Source organism: Malus sylvestris, chromosome 12 (genome assembly GCF_916048215.2).
Source record: "Malus sylvestris chromosome 12, drMalSylv7.2, whole genome shotgun sequence".
In the NCBI taxonomy this organism is placed as follows: domain Eukaryota; kingdom Viridiplantae; phylum Streptophyta; class Magnoliopsida; order Rosales; family Rosaceae; genus Malus; species Malus sylvestris.
Window position 1 is genome coordinate 18,746,920 of NC_062271.1, and position 17,183 is coordinate 18,764,102.

Consider the following 17,183-nt stretch of genomic DNA (forward strand, 5'->3'; position numbering starts at 1 on the left):
GCTATACTACAACATCCTTGCCCTCTACTCTTGCAATTATTTTGTGTGATTTTCACCTTTTTTTTTGTGGGTACTAAAATCCTATCATATACTTCGCCAAGGATGATTGGTCTTTTAATTTACTCAATTTCTTCTGACATTACTTAAATTTCTTATTCAGCAAGTAACGTATTATAGATTAAGATTCCCTTTTTTTCAATGATAGAAAGATTAAATTGTTAAAATAGGAATGGTTACATTAGCATCGGCCGCCACAGTTCCGCTGCCCTCCTCTTGAGCTAAGCAACCAGCGTCGTATTTGTCCATGGAAAGGAGGTGGACCGGGCAGCAGCCTCTGCCGCTCGGCTTCACGACCCACCCGCTCAGCAGCCTCTACAGCGTTTCCGGTTTGAGTTGCGTAGAGTATGAGCAGTTTCTTCGGTCTATCCTTGATGATAAATATCCCTCCTCTTCCTCTTTGTTGGATTCATGACATGGTCGTAGATGTGGCGGTCCAAATTATGTTTGCTTGGGTCTTGAACAGTGATCATCTAACGAGTAAGTTAAAAGCGGCGATACCAAACATTAAACTCAGATTTTTACTCCTGCCCAATGCTTCGAGTCTCATCCATGGCTGACATCATGTACATATATGATTCCGACATTAAGTACCCAATTAAATAACATTGAACCTGAGGATTCTGTACCAAAACTTCATTCCACAGACGGCACCAACCATTCTAGCTGTCTGGTTCGCTGAACTTGGCCGACAAATGTACCCGGAAAAGGGAAACATTAAACATGAAACCGGAGGCAAAGAGAGGGACAGGGGGAGGGAAGGATTGAGTTTGATCAAACAAATACCTTATTGCCTGTTTCCAAACTAGGGAGACCCTTGAAAGGACACGCAGAGCAACGAAAAGCATCCTCTTGTTTACACTGCAGAATGCAGATTATGACTTTCAGGGAAATAGAAAGAGCAAACAGAAGGGAAGGAATAACGGAAGACGTCCTTAAAAAGAAGATTTATCAGAAATAACAGTGCATACTCTGTCAAAGTCACAATGCCTCTCGAAATCGGTGAAATCAACAGCACAGCCTGCCTGCAAACGAGAAACATTTACCATGAGAAGCGGCAGAGAGACAGTGGGAGAAAATGATTGATTTGAATCCAACCATACCTTCTCGTCTAGTATGAAAGGAGGAATACCCTTAACAGGACATGCAGAGCATCGAAAAGCATCCCCGAGTCCACACTGCAGATTGTACAGATTAAACAAAAGAACAGATATACTTAAAATGCACTGCCACATTGCGACCTGCATATGTTCAAATCTACTGGGGTGGGAGCATGGGCGAAGCTACATAAGGGCGAGGAGGGGCGGCCGCCCCTCCTCTCGCCGGATATAAAGCCCAGGAGTGGTGGTTCTACCTCTCTGATCCCATCGAAAGTGATGAAATTCCGTCTAGTGCTCTGGCTTTCTGGGTTTCCCTTCTGCTGTGTAGCGCAGGCTGCGCGTGAGCTGTCTATTTTTTTCAAAATACCCAAGACCAAAGAAAGGAGGAAGAGAGACCTGTAATTTGCAGTTTCTGAAATGGAGTTCAGGTTCCAATGAAGAAAACGAAGGAGGAAGAAGAGACTCTCTCTCTCCCATCCCATCCCACGTGTCCTTGTAAAATTCACCCAATTTTAACTATTGTCCATCCAATTTGCACCACCTAACTTGATATTTACATGTACTTTTCTTATATTTGTTTTTTAGTTATTGTCTAATTAGTTTGCCCACATAGTTTTCAAACTACGTATTTGCCAATCTTATTTATGTTAAAATTAACTATAAATTCATACTAGCTTCAAAAATATTTTGTTGTATTATGAACTCGTAATGCTTTGAATTTTTATGTCTTACATCAAATTCAACAAATAACAAATAAAATTGTCAATATTTTTATATATTATGTGTTTTTTAATCAATTTTTTTTAGATATTATCACTATATAATAAATAAACACTTATTTATACGTACAACCTAGTTCATCTAGATCCTCGCCTAAGCGTTGGGTCACGTCCACCGCTCATCCAGCACTTACGTCTTAGAACTTTACTTGTTATATAGTTATGTAATGACATGATACAACAAGAAAGGATAAAGGATGCTTAAATCCTCCTCCACATAATAATGTAGTTCAAATACTCTTTCGAATATTTCGAATATTTTGGTCAGTGCAAATTCTCCTACGAATATTCTGGGTAGTTCACATAATCTTCTTGCCAACCCAAGACTTGGACCTTGAACGGATGTCCACATTTTTTAGGACCTTAAACCTTTTAAATGTCGTCCCTCCCCTTGACAATTTCTGACTTCGCCACTGGGTGGGAGACTACCATCTCTACTTTCTTGCAAGGTGGTTTACTTGGGATTGTAACTGCAACAGCTGCAAAAGCACATTACTCAGTACAGAGCGAAAATCGCACTTGACTCCACTTTTTGACAAACTCTGGAAAAAATTCATAAATAAAAAGAAAAAAGAAAAATAATTTGTGAACCACGATTCCTTACGTAGATCCGGTCTCTTCCTATCCTCCTCTGTCAACAAACTATCCTCATCAATCAGACCATCATCTTCTAACTCAATTTTTGGCAAATCCACCTACATAAAGAGAAGAGACCAAATTAAAACGAAATTGACTAATTAGCAGCCACCACGATTGGACATGTTCAACAAATCCATGATCAACTCCAACGCACAAATTAATTCAAGCATTATCTCAAAGAATCAAACTCAAATTCGTGGTTGATGAAATTGCAATCAATCGAACACAGCCGTCGTAGTTCTACGAACTTGCAAGAATCAAAGATCTCAAGCAAAGATCTCAAGACCGACGGAAAACATCGGTGATACTAGAGTAATTATATTATAGAATGCAAGATAAGAACAGAGAAGAGCAAAACCCTAACCAAACTTCGAAGATTACCGCAATCGGTGCGACCAGAGTGCGACACTACAACTCAAAAATAATACAATGCAGCATCATATTTCAGCAACGAAACGCAAATGTCAGCGATGAATCAACACCAGCAGCACGCGTTCAAAGCAAAGATCAATTTCAGTGACAAATCAATTCAAGATCGCAAGTACAGAAACTCAAATTTCATTGACAATTTCAGCGACAAATCAACTCAAGATCGCAAGAACCGAAACGCAATTTCAGCGGAAAATATCGAAAAGGAAAGATCAAAGAGAAAAGAAAGAAAACGAAGCTGGACTCACAGGTTTGATCGAAGCCGGATTCGCCATGACTTCAAGCTCTCTTCTCCAAGCTACTTTTTATCGTGAATTTATTTTCCGATTCCGACTCTCTGATTTGTGAATTTCGGTGTGTGCTTCTGCTTTTGTTATTACTTGGCGGCTTGGCGCCCAATTATTTATTTATGCTTTTTTAAAATGTACTGCACGAAAAAATAAAAATAAAATCAAAAAATCAAAAACAAAGAAAAAATAGAAAAGAAATTTCCAAATGTTTTCAATTAACAAAGAACGTGTAAGATTCAGATGACAACTTATTAGTGATTAATTCTTTATAATATTACACACGCTATTTTTAGCCACTTATAAGTTTCTGTTCTTCGCATTGGAAAACCTGGTAGGAAGTCAGAACAAGTAGCCCGAGCCCTAGCCCATCCTTACTAAGAGTTTGAATTGCTCCGTAGGAGGATAGTAGGGCGAATGAATCATATGTTCCTGTACAAATTTTGATTAAGATGCTTTGATCAATTGTTAACTCAACATTTTTCTATTTATTTAACATATCAAATTCATCTTTGACGAAAATTGAACATAAGATATCTTACTTACAAATAAAAATGAATACGACTAAACCGTATGACTAAGTAGAATTTTGTGGCTTTATTAAAATTATTATTTAACTAATTCCTCATTATCTCTAAAAAAATGAGTAATGAAGTCATTAATGCTTTCATAAGAAAATTCATTAGTGTGTTAAAATTTTATGTATCGTTATACAAAAAAATCTGTTTAAAACTTGTGGTACTGTTGAAAATAAACATACCGATCATTTTGTTACATTCATAATCTAATGTACCAATAAACAAAATATGCTAGAAATCCAAATGTATCGTAAAATCAAATATACGCATATTAAACGTACAAATATAATTAAACGTACCTTCAATAAAGTTATAGAAGATATAAAATGTTTAATCAATTTCTTAAAAGGAATAGATGTTTAATCAACAAAATGAAAAACGAAGCATCTACATCAAAATGCCCCAATTTTAAAGAAACACGCCCCAAAATAGTAATAAGTATCAATGAGTAAAAAATATGCAATATTACAAATAAAATTTTAAAATGAACTAAAATATTTCTTTAAAGTTGTTTGGGACAATACTTTAGTTTTTAAAGTTGATGTCACGTCTTGGAGTTTGCAGGTACGTATACTTTATCAACATTGACACCTTTTTGTTGAAAGCTAAAATGTTTCTAACTTCTCAAGTAAGCTTACAACTTCATGCATCAAACTTTTGTTATTTCCATATTGTAATCCTCACGAATCCTATTTAAGAATTACAACATTCAGTAAAGATAAAAGAGTCTATAAATAATATTTTTAACTACACCTTTTCTATGAGTTATAAAATTGGTTTTGACCCAATTTTAACTACTTTAGAAATTTTACTGTAGCTAATTTATAATAATGGCGAACAAGAACGTTGATACGGCTCACCTTAAGTTACAATAATGTGTTAGTAAAATGTAACATCGCCACATAACGTTCCATGTGTATTTGAGAAATTACTCCGGTTTTGCCAGCTACCATGTGGGTACGTTATGTATTTTCTTTATTTTTTTTCCTTAGTATATAAAATTTTGCACTTAAAATTTTATTCTTTTTTTTTTTTTTTTTGACAAACCTTTAGAATTTAGTTAAGGAAGAGCATTTTATGGGTTTTAGAAAACTCATCCAGGAGACAAGTATTAGTGTAAGATAACAATGTATATGCGTGTGGAATTTAATATTTTGTGGCAGACTTATTGTATGAACTAATTTAATCTCCTGTCATTTCTTTATAGTGGAAATTATTTTGATAATTTTAAAGTTTAATTAAGATTTATTACAAAGCCATATTAATATATACAATATATTCTATATTAAATATATAGTTTTGTATTATTATTCTATATAAGTTATATAAAAAAAAAAGTTTTAGTCATTATTTATTTTTATTAGGAGAGTTCCTTATTATCATTACTAGGATAAATTTTACTTAACATTTTGTTGTCCAAAATTAAAATAAACTAGTATAGTATTTGTATAGGCAAGAATTAAGAAGATATACATACAAGTATGAAAAATGTGAAAGAATATATAAACACTCGTGATTCATCATTATTCCTCCACGAGTAGATAATGGTTACACTTACATTATCGTTTAGATTTTTAAAATCCTCCAAACCCTCATTAATAATGTTTTTATTTGAGGGAAAAATTAATAAAATTAATAATAATGATTGTAGAAATGTAAAAAATGTAAAAAAATATATATATACAATCACTCATGGTGACAAGCTTTACAACTTTCATGAAGGGGTCAGCTTCGAAATCCAACACTATAATCCATAAACCTTAAATTTATATTTAACCATCGATTGTCATTTACGCTTTATTCTTCTTAATGAATTTCATTTTTAAAATTTTCTTTTTTGAAAACATGATCATCGGGCAGATGTAAGAAGATGAACGGTTCAAATCTTTAAATCACGTTTCAATATTTACAGTTAACTGAAATATGAGTCGATGTCATATAGTTTGTAGAAACTTTATAAACATCAAGCAATATTTTCACTAACCATAAAACTCTGAACATAATATCAACGATCCAAACCGTTCATCTTCCTGCATCCTCTAATAAATGTTTTCAAAAAAGAAAATCTGAAAAAACAAAATTTTATGAGAAAAATGAAATGTATATGTAAAAAACAATCAACGGTTAAGTTTTGATCTATGATTTATATGATTATAGTGGCGAATTTCGAAGTTAAGCTCTTCACAAAAATTGTAAAGCTTGTCATTACGAGCGTTTATATTTTTTTTCTATATTTTTTTTTGCACTTCTACATTAATTAAAAAACTATTAAAGACTTTACTTAAATAACAGCCGTAAGATAAATGAGAGTAAATCTGTATTGTTGGATTCTATTTCACTTATATTATTAGAACTTTTTTGGACGGAAAAAACCCTTCTCCATTCCATTATTTTCCAATTTTACCATTTGATCAAAACAAAAGCCCTAATCCCATTCTCTCTCCCCACTCCCGTAACCCTCTTTCCCGGTCTCGCCGTCTGTTTTTCCTAGCCCTTCTCTCCCGCCGTATGTTTCAGTTCTTCTAGTAGCCTCTCTCAGTCTCTTTTTTCTCCTACTTCGTGCAGTGGACAAGGCTCTTGCTGTAGTTGAAGCATTGGAAGGAAAGGTCGGTTCTTATTTGGTTGAAACACGTTGATTTTTTGTTTCTTGGACCTATCTGGATCGATTAGTTACAAATCTTGTGCTGATTTTTCAGTTTAATGTTGGGTATTTAACTATTTATTTCTATGTTATTGATAGATACGAGAAAATATGCCCGCGCGTTGCTGCGGGAACCTGTTGTTTCAGGTGTAATCGGATAAATACAAAACATTTAAGTTGAATCAATTCAACACAATTATGAACAAACAGAGGGATACATGAGTGAATGAGGTCGATAAGATAAGTAATTTTTTTTTTATATACATTCAAGTGGGCTAGCATATAAACACATTGTACAATGAGTGGGAAGAAACTGAACGTCTTTGATTAGAATGAGGATGGTTTCCAAAAAAGTTCTGTTTCCTTAAGAAACAGAAGAAACATGTAGTTCACACATAAAATTTCAGTTACCAAATCCAAAAAAAAAAAAAACCAAAAATGTGACTATACGGCTTTCTTACTACACAAAAATATCCCTTAGTTAAAGCATGCCACACATCATCAAATTGCTATTATATGTAGTATATTCCTCAGTGGCAAGTAATATACTCTCCTTAGCATGACCTCTCAATCCCCTCTTTATCTCCCTAGAATCATGCAACAACCCATAAATACGGTGCCCCTTTAAAATCCAAGCATACATTAAAAATTCAACAATAGTTACAAATCTCTATAAATGAACATACCTTGAAAAGCCAACAGCCCAAGTGACACTGCACACACTGCATGCATTCACATACACTCTCACACACACACTGAAGAATGAACGCATTATATTCAGTTAGCACCATTCAACTTTAAAAGCAGTGAGACCTTCCAAAGGCACAGCCTAACTGACCTCGGTTCAAATAACCAAATTGAGAACAACAGTTGAATTTTAGAAAAGCTGTACAGAGGGGGAAAAAAAGAAAAAAAAAAGACTTCCTATTACCACAACTGAAAAACAAAATCAAAATGAACATAATAAAATATCAGCAGAGCATGAACACTAACTAACATCCTTTGAAAACATGTGCTGGTTACGTATAATATATATGTGCATAAATTAAGAAAATGACTTGAGTGCCCTAGCAGTAGTCTTTACGCTGAACCAAATCACTATTAGGTTGATTCACGCATCTTCTTTTATGTGCTAAATCTCTACTAAATTGCCCTACGAAAATGACATAAAACTAATTAAATTCCCAATATATCTGAGAAATACAACTTTTAAAAGTGTGACAATATATGCAGCACCAGGATGTTGCAGAACTCACTGCCCCATTTTAAGATTCGGTTTTTGTCCAATGTATGTATAAGCTCAGATACATCTGAGAATTTGCTTTTCAACAGTTGTTACTCTCATCGTCTTTTGGGAGAGATAGATACAAAGGTTAAGATTACAATGGGAAGAGTTAAGAATCCCTCTAAAATACCAAAGAAAAACATACCTAGAACGGAGTAAACAACCGTTTGTCTCCATAGCAGTTTCTCAGAGCATTTATGCTGTCAGAAAGATAGTGCTCCACTCCAGAAGGATGGACAAATGTGGTTTTTTCCAACAATCAGCACCAACCAACAATTTAATGTACGCAACCAAATGATTAAGCTAAACCCAATCTGACCAAATTTGATTTCAAATAAGCCAAATAAGTAATGACAACTAAACTAACCTTTCTTTCCCACATGAAGTAAAAATTCATTTCATTTATCTGTATCTCAACAACTTACACAAATAAATAACTTGAGCTTTGACATTTCCAAATTTGGTGAACTGGATTTTAGAGAGAGCAGAGAAAAAGAGAGAACCTGGTCCCTGTACACATATCTGACCTTTTAGCGTCCTCATCCATTGGCTGGTTAAGCAGCTGCTGAGCCAAATCCTAGACCCCACCTTTTTTTCACGGTCTCCATTGTCAGACATTGTTGCAGTGATCGCAACTCATGAACAATAAGCAATATATTATCAAACTTTAATTCCCCACGAACCAAACACGAACATTTAGAGTAAATTAATTAAAAACAAATTCATGGACAGAAGGAAAAACAAACGGGGATGAAACTGTTACCCAAAACAGAAAAGGATAACTATTACTCTTCTTCTTCGGCTATTTCTCCACTTTCTTCTTCGGTATATTCCTTGTGAAATCAATTTCCAAAATGATTATATAAATTACAAAAGTTCAAACTTATAATTACCGAGAAACCAAAAATGAACATTTCTACTAAATTAATTAAACTATTTATCTTCGTTCTTCGGTATTTTTACTGTGAAACCACCAACTGATATATTGAAAACACCTATGTTGGCAACGGTTGCAGCTATTACATATACAAACAAAAATATATTTCAGAAGATCATAACATTATGCAATTGCAAGCCCATCACCAGAACTGAATTAATCAGTTCAAGATTTCAAAAAATAAAAATTTAATAACCAAGCAAGGTAATGGACAAAACACACAAAGAATCCTAAAACCTCTAAGAAATCCGAATTCTCGGTACACCAAAACAGAACAAAAAGGCATGATCTAATTAATTTGAAAAATCCCAAGAATCAACAGATCACTCTTTGACGACAGTTCTTTTGTGCCACCAGTCAAGCATGTTTCTTGTAAAGAGAACCACGAATCCCTAAGATAATACAGAGTTTATGCCATGCGGAGAGGGGTTGGTTGCTTTAGGCTATAAACAAACAATTTTAAGTCCAAAACCTAAGCCTACATTCAACCTGTCTGCATCTTAATTAAGCAATTCCGCTGGTTAATATAAAAAATGTTAATTTCACAATTTAATTGACAGAGAGCTAGCACATTTGACTGGAAATAGCTTGAAAGAATTTGATAATTAAATGTACTTAATTCACCACTAAGTTACCTGAGCAGAACCCATGGATTGGCTTGTTCAGATATCCAATACGAAGATTGGATTTCTCTTCAAAGAGTATAATCTCAAAACAGAGAGAAGGGAATCTTCAAAAAGTGGCAATCGAGAGCTATGTACTTCACCGACATGCTTAAAAGTGGGAGGAGTTGTTCTCAGAAGTGATTTTCTAACCCGCGCAAGAAGGGTCCCAACCGGACCTTTGATTATTGTATTAGTTTCTTTCATTAAGAAATACCAACTGAAGGTTTAGACACACTGCCTCACGGTCACAAAGCTTAATCAAAACCATGAACATAAGAAAGACATGGAATTAGGAGTGCAAACCATTCATTTAAAATAAACTAAAGTAAAATCCAAATCTTCAACTACAGTAGGCTAGTTGAGATTAATTAAGTCACTAAATCAAACATTCTTTACAATAACAGAGTGAATACATGTTTCACAGAGAAACTAAAGAAGGTGCATATATGTATATATAAGTGTGTGTGTGTGTGTGTGTGTGTGTGTGTGTGTACATGTATGAGTACTCTGTTTGATGGGTTAGAGAACTACGAAAAACTGAAACTTTTCAAAAGCACCGAAACAGAGAAAATAAATTGGGGCTAAAAAATGGAATCCTACCAGAGGGGCTTTGAAAGAGTCAGAAAATGCTTCCTGATGATTTTGCACCTTGGTGAGTAGCATTAGGAGCATTTCTGTTCTGTTTTAATAGAAATAGAATTTATGGGGGTTGATATACTTGTACAAATCTTATGAACAAAATTGTGATGTATCTATTAAACGTTCATTAAATTATTAATGTAAGTAGTTAACTTGTAAATTTGTTACATGTGATCATTTATATTTTTCAGCAAAAAAAAAAAAAAAAAAACCATTTAACAATGCAAATACAATATACAAAGACAACTACTAAATTTAGCTTCATTTAGATAAAATAGATTATAGAAAGTCCATTCAAACAACTAAAAGTCTAAAAGGGCATAAATGAAAATAGGGAGTTTTAACGAAAAACCCATGGTACTGTTCACTTTAACGAAAAACCACATTTTTACACTAAAAAGTCAAACCTAATACTATTCACTTTACCCTTTATTTTGTCCTTATCGTTAAAACTCAAAGTTTTCAAGCCATTTTCATTAGTTTTCCTATGAAAATATTGAATAACCAACATGTCAAGATGACAATATGTAAATCTTACTTGAAGCACATCTAAGTAAAAATGGGTTGCAGCAGAAATTATGAAACTGAAAGATGTAGCTCTCAAGAAAGAAACATGATTGAAAAATAAGAATCAAATAAAGCCTCACCTGAGAGTAAAGATCACATGTGCCCAACTCCTTAACAGCCAAAGGCAATCTCTCTCCATCTACAAAGAAAAAATAAACACAAAAAAGCAAACATATTTACATGATTAAATATCAATTGAACTACAACCCAATTTACCAAATGAAAAAATAAATTCTGGGTTATGTCTACTGCAATAAAAAAAAAAAAAAAAGATTTCAATCCATTTTTCAGATTGAGAAGCAAAAAAAATAGAGAACTACACAGCTACGAAAATTCTAAAAACAAAACCATTAGATCTGAAACTATTGCTCATAGATCCGTGAATGTTAGAACTGAAACAGTAAAACCCAAATTAAATCTTCAGAAATTGATTGAAAAGTCCTTACCTCAAGGAGGAAGACAAACACCAACAACCATTGACACAAATTGAGAAAGGAATGATTTAGAAAGAGAAAATGACCGCACCCACCCTCTCTTTCTCTCCCTGTAATTGTGCACCCAAACCCCCATGAAAAATACAACAGTAAGATAAGGAATTGAATGGAAAATCCAACAGTGAGATAGAGAATTGAATAGGATCTTCCGCTTAAGAAGCCGCCATTGTCAAACCGTTATTTTACAATTTGCTGCAACTTATTCTTAAACGTTCAACTACTCGGGATGAGTATTCTACAACTATGAAACAGTTCCTTTTAAAAGGCATGTCGCACAACTTTATGCATAAATAGGTATCCCAATAAACAAAACCACAGAGCAAATTCCAATAAACAAAACCAGATTTATTACTTAATCTTATTCATGGAACTGTCATAGTTTATGATAATGCGAAGCCAGGAAATAATTATGCAACACCATCACATATTAAAATTTGAGCAACTCACTCAAATGATTGAAAATCTATTACATACATATGGTCTTCTAACATTATACAATGAAGTTTCTTATGTGCGATTGTGCAAATGCACGATTTGCTTTCATCCTAAATCCAACAGTCTTAAGGCCAGCCCTGATAGACAGCATGTTTAAAAATTCAATCAATCGAAAATTCAAAATAAACCCAGTCCTCATTAATAGCTCAGCTCTAAGTTGGAAGTTCAGCAATAATGAGCAATAAACACCAAACTGTCATGTAGCACAATACATCTACTGACCACAAATCAATCAAAAGGACTTCGACGAAGCATATTACAGCGGCAGATAAAACCACCATAGCATCACGAACATCGACCATCATGTTTGTAACATACCAAAAAAACTAAAAAAATTACACAGAAAAAAACCCTAGAAATTAAAAATTATACCATGTGGTCAGCCAAATTGTCACAGATATTCAAGCTCTCGATCAGTCCGTACTTGCTCAGCTCCTCGAACGGATCCTCATAAAAATCCTGCACCCAAAAACAAAATCCCTATTCAAGACATAAAAATCCAGCACCCAAAAAGAAAATCCCAATGAGAGAGAGAGAGAGAGAGAAATTGATGGACCTCGAAGTTGTCCTGGATCTTGCGGGGGCCGAGGGCTTGGCCTTGGGGGTTGACGCCGGGGTTGGTGAGCATATCGGGGCGCTGGTACATGTTGGAGATGAGGAGGGTGGGGCTGATGCTGGCCTTGGTGTGGAGGCGGAGCACCCTCTGTCACTCTGCAAACTGCCCTCAACCCACTCTGATTGAGCCCGACGGAACCCTTTCTACGATGGTCGACACGTGCACGGGAGAAGCGGTGGTGGTTCTGTGGTGATTTTTCACCGGAAAATGGAGGCGTTGGTGCGCCTGTGTGTCCTTGATTATATATCAGAATTCATAAGCAAAGTCAGAGGAAAATTGATGATTATTGAGCCAGTATTGAATAATGGGTATAAGATTGAAACTTTTGGATGCTCATCCTTGTTTCCAGATGAAAATAAGCATCCCAAAAAACGAAAACAAATCAACTTAACATAAAAGTTTGTATTACCCACCTCAAATCGGCCGGAGAACACATATTGGAATTTCTATATACCTTCCAATTTTTCCGTAACCTTTACCATCTCAGAATTTCTGAATAGGACATGGATTCTACAACATTAGATAAAACTGTCTATACTACACATATGCAGATCAATTCCAGATAAATTAAGATAAAATCAAGGTATGAAATATATCAATTTAGGGTTGGAAGATCACCTCCAAATTTCAGTGGAGAGAGAGTGAGCGAGAGTTTAAGAGGTGTACCTGTAGTGAGTGAGTGAATAAGTGGGCAAGTGATGCTGCAACTGTGAGAGGGTGAGAAGAATTCGAAGAAGATCAAGGATCTGCAGCAATGGCGCTGAGATCCCCACTCTTCCCTTTCCTTCTCTCTCTGTCGCTCTGTCTCTGTCTCCCTCTCTCCCTCTCCCTCTCCGATCTCTATCTCTATCTCCATCAGCATGGCCTCCCAACTGCGAAACCCTCGGCGAGCGATCCTTACTCCTCCCTCTCCCACTCTCTCTTTCGCGCTGTCTCCCTCTCCCTCTCCTTCTCTCTCTCCCGACGGCATGGTCTCACCGAGTCCCACTGCAGCTCAGAAAGAAAGGAATTGAAACTCGCTAACCCACCCAACCCGTTCGAAACCCTACAGACTAAAATGACCATCGCACCCCTGCCTTTCCACGAAATCAGCGGCAGAGAAAGTCAATGGCAGCCTCGTAAATAAAGTGAAATTCGGCTCCAAAGACTATTCATTTGTACAGTGCAATTGAAAAGCCTTCTTTAGACTAAAGTAATAATTCCTTTAGATAGTGATTTTCATTTTTCTTAACTATGAATTTAGTTGATTAAGTACTCTGTTTCTAATTTCTAAACTCTTCTGGTTTTGCAGAGTTTGCATTCATTTTATTATTATTTTGTAAGTTAAGCACGCAACACCAGTTCAGTTTATAGATTGATATCTTAGCATCTGTTTCCATTTCTTTGTATGCAATGTTCAAGGAAGAGCTGATTATTTTTATCTCCAATTGTTACCCATCATTAAATGAGGCAGTTGAAAGCTTGGAATGTTTATTTTTTGCGGAAAGTTTTTGTTTAGCTGTAGTTATTATAATTCGTATATTTTCTTGTCTTCCTGATACATCTTATATACTTTTGGATGTGACAATATGGTATGTATATATTTATTTAGTATTATGTTTTTCATTTGATTATTTATTGATTTAAAATATATTTTTCTTAATGGGTAATGGGTCGGATCATATTACTTGTTAATATTATCGGGTTAATTTTGGGTCGGGTCATTTTACTTGTTTATTTTAAAGGGTGTTACATGACACAACCCGTTAAGATATCGGGTATGACACGAAAATGACACGAACACAGAAAATACGACATGAATGCCAGATCTAAATAAGAATGAGAGTGTAAATTGGGCCCATCAATTTTTTTCAACTTACAAACATATTCTTGTTTAGAGGAATGTGATTGGATAAATAAGTCATACAATGGTCACTATGCTCAAAAGTATAATGTCCTTGCTATTTATAAGATATCTCAATTACGAATAAAAAAAATATCATTAAACCTTAGTATGTACTTTTTAATTTACCATTGTATTGGTAAAACTAATATTCAGCTTTAATCCATGCATTTGATTAACTTTTTTTTTTCTTTAGAGAAAACATTTTCATGTTTATTTAACCATCTAATACGTTTTAAGATGATTGTAATCTTTTGATTCAACATGGTTCATTCAATCAGTTGTAGCAAGCGAATTTTTCATAGTTTAGCACTCATATTATAAATCAATTAAAATTAAAGTCATTTAGTCAATCAGCTGTAGCAAATAAATGTACGACTCATAATAAATCATGTTAATCATAAGGATTAAGTTAACTTTTAACCAAAAAATGAAAATCACAACTTTATTCAATAGTTGTAAGGAAAATATGATCCTATAGTACTACTCCTGCCAGCGGATGGCAAATTCAAAGCTAGTGACAGTGGCAGCGATGCTCAACTAACTCCATGCTTCGACATGGTATTTGCCAGCATCTTGTATATCTTTAAGACATCTTACTGCTGATTCCTGTGGAAGCCCACTCTCTTTAGCAATAATTTCCTCGAATGTAGATAATACATCTGCCGGCATTTTTGTAGCCGAACCGGCAACGTAGATAGCAGCTCCTCCATGCCTCAACAAATCATACACCCTTTTGCTATGTTCCCGCATCCTATGTTGCACATAGACCTTGTTATGTGACTGGTCGTCCCTTGAGAAGGCAACATAAAACCCTCCACCCTTTGCTTCCGAAAGAATCCCACCATTTTCGGAATGAGATAACCAAAAGTCTTTGTATAAAAAATCCTTGTCTTTGTTTCTGCAGCCAAGGAAGAACATCACTGGAGCAGTTCTTGTACTATTCAAACTTTGTATGGCCCTTTCTTCCACAAATCCACGAAAAGGTGCACACCCGGTTCCAGGTCCGATGAGAATGAGAGGAAGAGATGGCGGTGGGGGAGGAAGGGAACCTTTTCGAAACCACACTGGTACATAAACTTCTTGTTTGGCATCAAGCCTTGCTAGCCAGTTTGAGCAGAGACCTGCTCGATTGCGTCCAAGGGGTGATCTCCATGACGCGACAGTCACTGTTAAGTGAACTTGATTCGGGTGAGCTGAAGGGGACGAAGAGATGGAGAAAGCTCTTGGTTTCAAAGGAGGAACCACCTGTACCAGCCATTCAAAGGGGATTTGAACGGAGGGAAACTTCTTCAATACATCGTTTACTGTCATCCGTTCCTTATGAATGTATTTCTGTAGAACGGTTCTACCTTCAGGTGACACTAAATGTTCAAGTATTCCCTTTTCATGTTCATCTGTTGCAAACATATGCATTACCTCAAAGAAATAGGGTCGAGGAGAAGCAGATGCAACATCCATTGTCAATTCAACAAAGGCTTTCAATTTGATGGCGGCAATACCACAAGCACCAGGAAGCTGGTTCTCCGCGTCCAAAGGATGGACGGTGATGAATGATTCAGGGTCCACATTACAACGAAGTATGAAATCGTCTACTGCAGCAGGGTTTTGACGGGGAACAACCTCAAGGAGGTCACCGACATCGTATTCAATAGCAGGTGAAACAAATTCAAATTCCAAGTGATGCACCTCTTTATCATCTTTACTGCCAGATGATTTAGTAAGTCGTTCATTTTTCACCAATTTGAGAAAGCAGTCGGGCTTATTCTCGTCATGAGATGAGAACTTTCCTGGAGACATTTTGCGAGCCCTTTCAATGTGCAACAACGCGGCCTGATGATTCAAGTCTGAAGTGGCGGAGAATTGTGAATCCAATTTGTCGATTTCATGATACAGAATCCGAATTTTTGGTTGAGCCTCCTTAACCTTGTCATCTGGTATAAAAAATTCTGGGCCATTTGGGAAGTAGTAGTTGGGATGGATTTCATTCAACATATTCCACAAAGATGTCATCCAAGGATCCAAAACGGCTTCGTACCCTGATGGGTGCTGTTCATCTCCTAAACCTCTTTCGACGATAGGGGTTGCCCCAAGCTGCAAAAGTCTTCTGTCAAGCCTCTTTGCAACATAATTAAACTTCTGGTAACCGGAATCACCCAACCCGAAAACAGCATAATGAAGTCCTTGAAGCCATTGCCCACTTAGGTTTCTCCGCAGAAGAAAATTCCAAAATCCTTTCATGGAATCAGGAGTAACCCCCTGGCCTGTGGTTGAAACGACAAAAATTACTACAGTTCTGCTGCCCTCCTCCGCTTGAGCTAAGCAACCAGCGTCGTATCGGTCCATGGAAAGGAGGTGGACCGGACAGCAGCCTCTGCGCTCGGCTTCACGACCCACCCGCTCAGCGGCCTCTACAGCGTTTCCGGTTTGAGTTGCGTAGAGTATGAGCAGTTTCTTCGGTGTCTCCTCCATGCCTAATGAGATAGGGCCGGCTGGAATTCGATGAGTACGTACGTGGATGAAGGTAGCTGCTGCGCAGAAGGGTAATATTTATAGGGAAACCGCTAATTACAAGTTTCTTAGATAACCCCTCTGTTTTTCTTTTACGTGTTACACAAGGTTTCTTTGTTTCGTCTCCTTATATTGGTGGGATTCCAACTTTGACGCAAACTATGTCAAGGTAAATCAATCTATTCCAAGAGAATATAATGACACCTCAAGACTGACCTGAGCAAGATTTACTCAAATCCCTCTGAGCAAGTAGTATCCGCAACGCACCATGGAAGTTTTCGCAGTTTGGATTGGAGCACCATGGAAGTTTTCGCAGTTCGGATTGGAGTTCTGCTTTCAACGGACCTGTGTCCATAACCTCAGAATGTGGCTTCTGCTCCACTTGCAAAACCCGACACTTGCAAACGTTTGTGCCTATTCGACATGATGATTCATCTAAAACAAATGTCCAAGTCGGCATTTGTGCCTATCCGAGCAATTGTGGCATTTATGCAAAGAAAACAAACCACGCAAATAGGAGCGCTGATTAGTGATATATTGTAGTTGAGCCTACAAGTTACCATAAAGCATTCACAAATTCAA

At 36.2% G+C, this 17,183-nt stretch overlaps 3 protein-coding genes and 2 long non-coding RNA genes across 7 annotated transcripts; 2 read left to right on the top strand and 3 right to left on the bottom strand.

Annotated features, from left to right (window-relative positions):
* The first annotated feature begins 262 nt into the window (after positions 1-262).
* Positions 263-16,803, top strand: LOC126592998 (uncharacterized). The gene is made up of 2 exons (XR_007612850.1): positions 263-315; positions 16,446-16,803. It is a non-coding gene; the product is annotated as an uncharacterized LOC126592998 (long non-coding RNA).
* LOC126592994 (anamorsin homolog 2-like) lies at positions 447-3,349 on the bottom strand. 2 transcript variants are annotated; one of them, XM_050258830.1, is made up of 7 exons: positions 3,253-3,349; positions 2,541-2,631; positions 2,366-2,415; positions 1,161-1,235; positions 1,029-1,082; positions 841-918; positions 447-755 (listed from the first exon to the last, which is right to left on the bottom strand). In XM_050258830.1, exons 1-7 carry the CDS (start codon positions 3,277-3,279, stop codon positions 720-722), a joined length of 411 nt encoding a protein of 136 aa, XP_050114787.1. In that variant the 5' UTR covers positions 3,280-3,349; the 3' UTR covers positions 447-719. The 2 variants fall into 2 exon arrangements, with proteins under 2 accessions (XP_050114787.1, XP_050114786.1); XM_050258829.1 differs by having other exon boundaries at positions 687-735; positions 844-918.
* LOC126592996 (uncharacterized) lies at positions 6,290-13,694 on the top strand. Its single transcript, XR_007612848.1, has 2 exons — positions 6,290-6,475; positions 13,500-13,694. It is a non-coding gene; the product is annotated as an uncharacterized LOC126592996 (long non-coding RNA).
* LOC126592995 (uncharacterized) lies at positions 8,164-13,251 on the bottom strand. 2 transcript variants are annotated; one of them, XM_050258832.1, is made up of 8 exons: positions 12,875-13,251; positions 12,622-12,700; positions 12,149-12,442; positions 11,965-12,051; positions 10,684-10,742; positions 9,998-10,076; positions 8,559-8,628; positions 8,164-8,430 (listed from the first exon to the last, which is right to left on the bottom strand). In XM_050258832.1, exons 3-7 carry the CDS (start codon positions 12,236-12,238, stop codon positions 8,581-8,583), a joined length of 363 nt encoding a protein of 120 aa, XP_050114789.1. In that variant the 5' UTR covers positions 12,239-12,442; positions 12,622-12,700; positions 12,875-13,251; the 3' UTR covers positions 8,164-8,430; positions 8,559-8,580. The 2 variants fall into 2 exon arrangements, with proteins under 2 accessions (XP_050114789.1, XP_050114788.1); XM_050258831.1 differs by lacking the exons at positions 8,164-8,430; positions 8,559-8,628 and having other exon boundaries at positions 9,687-10,076.
* On the bottom strand, positions 14,451-17,063 carry LOC126592989 (NADPH-dependent diflavin oxidoreductase 1-like). Its single transcript, XM_050258824.1, has 2 exons — positions 16,818-17,063; positions 14,451-16,618 (listed from the first exon to the last, which is right to left on the bottom strand). Exons 1-2 carry the CDS (start codon positions 17,059-17,061, stop codon positions 14,631-14,633), a joined length of 2,232 nt encoding a protein of 743 aa, XP_050114781.1. The 5' UTR covers positions 17,062-17,063; the 3' UTR covers positions 14,451-14,630.
* Positions 17,064-17,183: the final 120 nt, after the last annotated feature.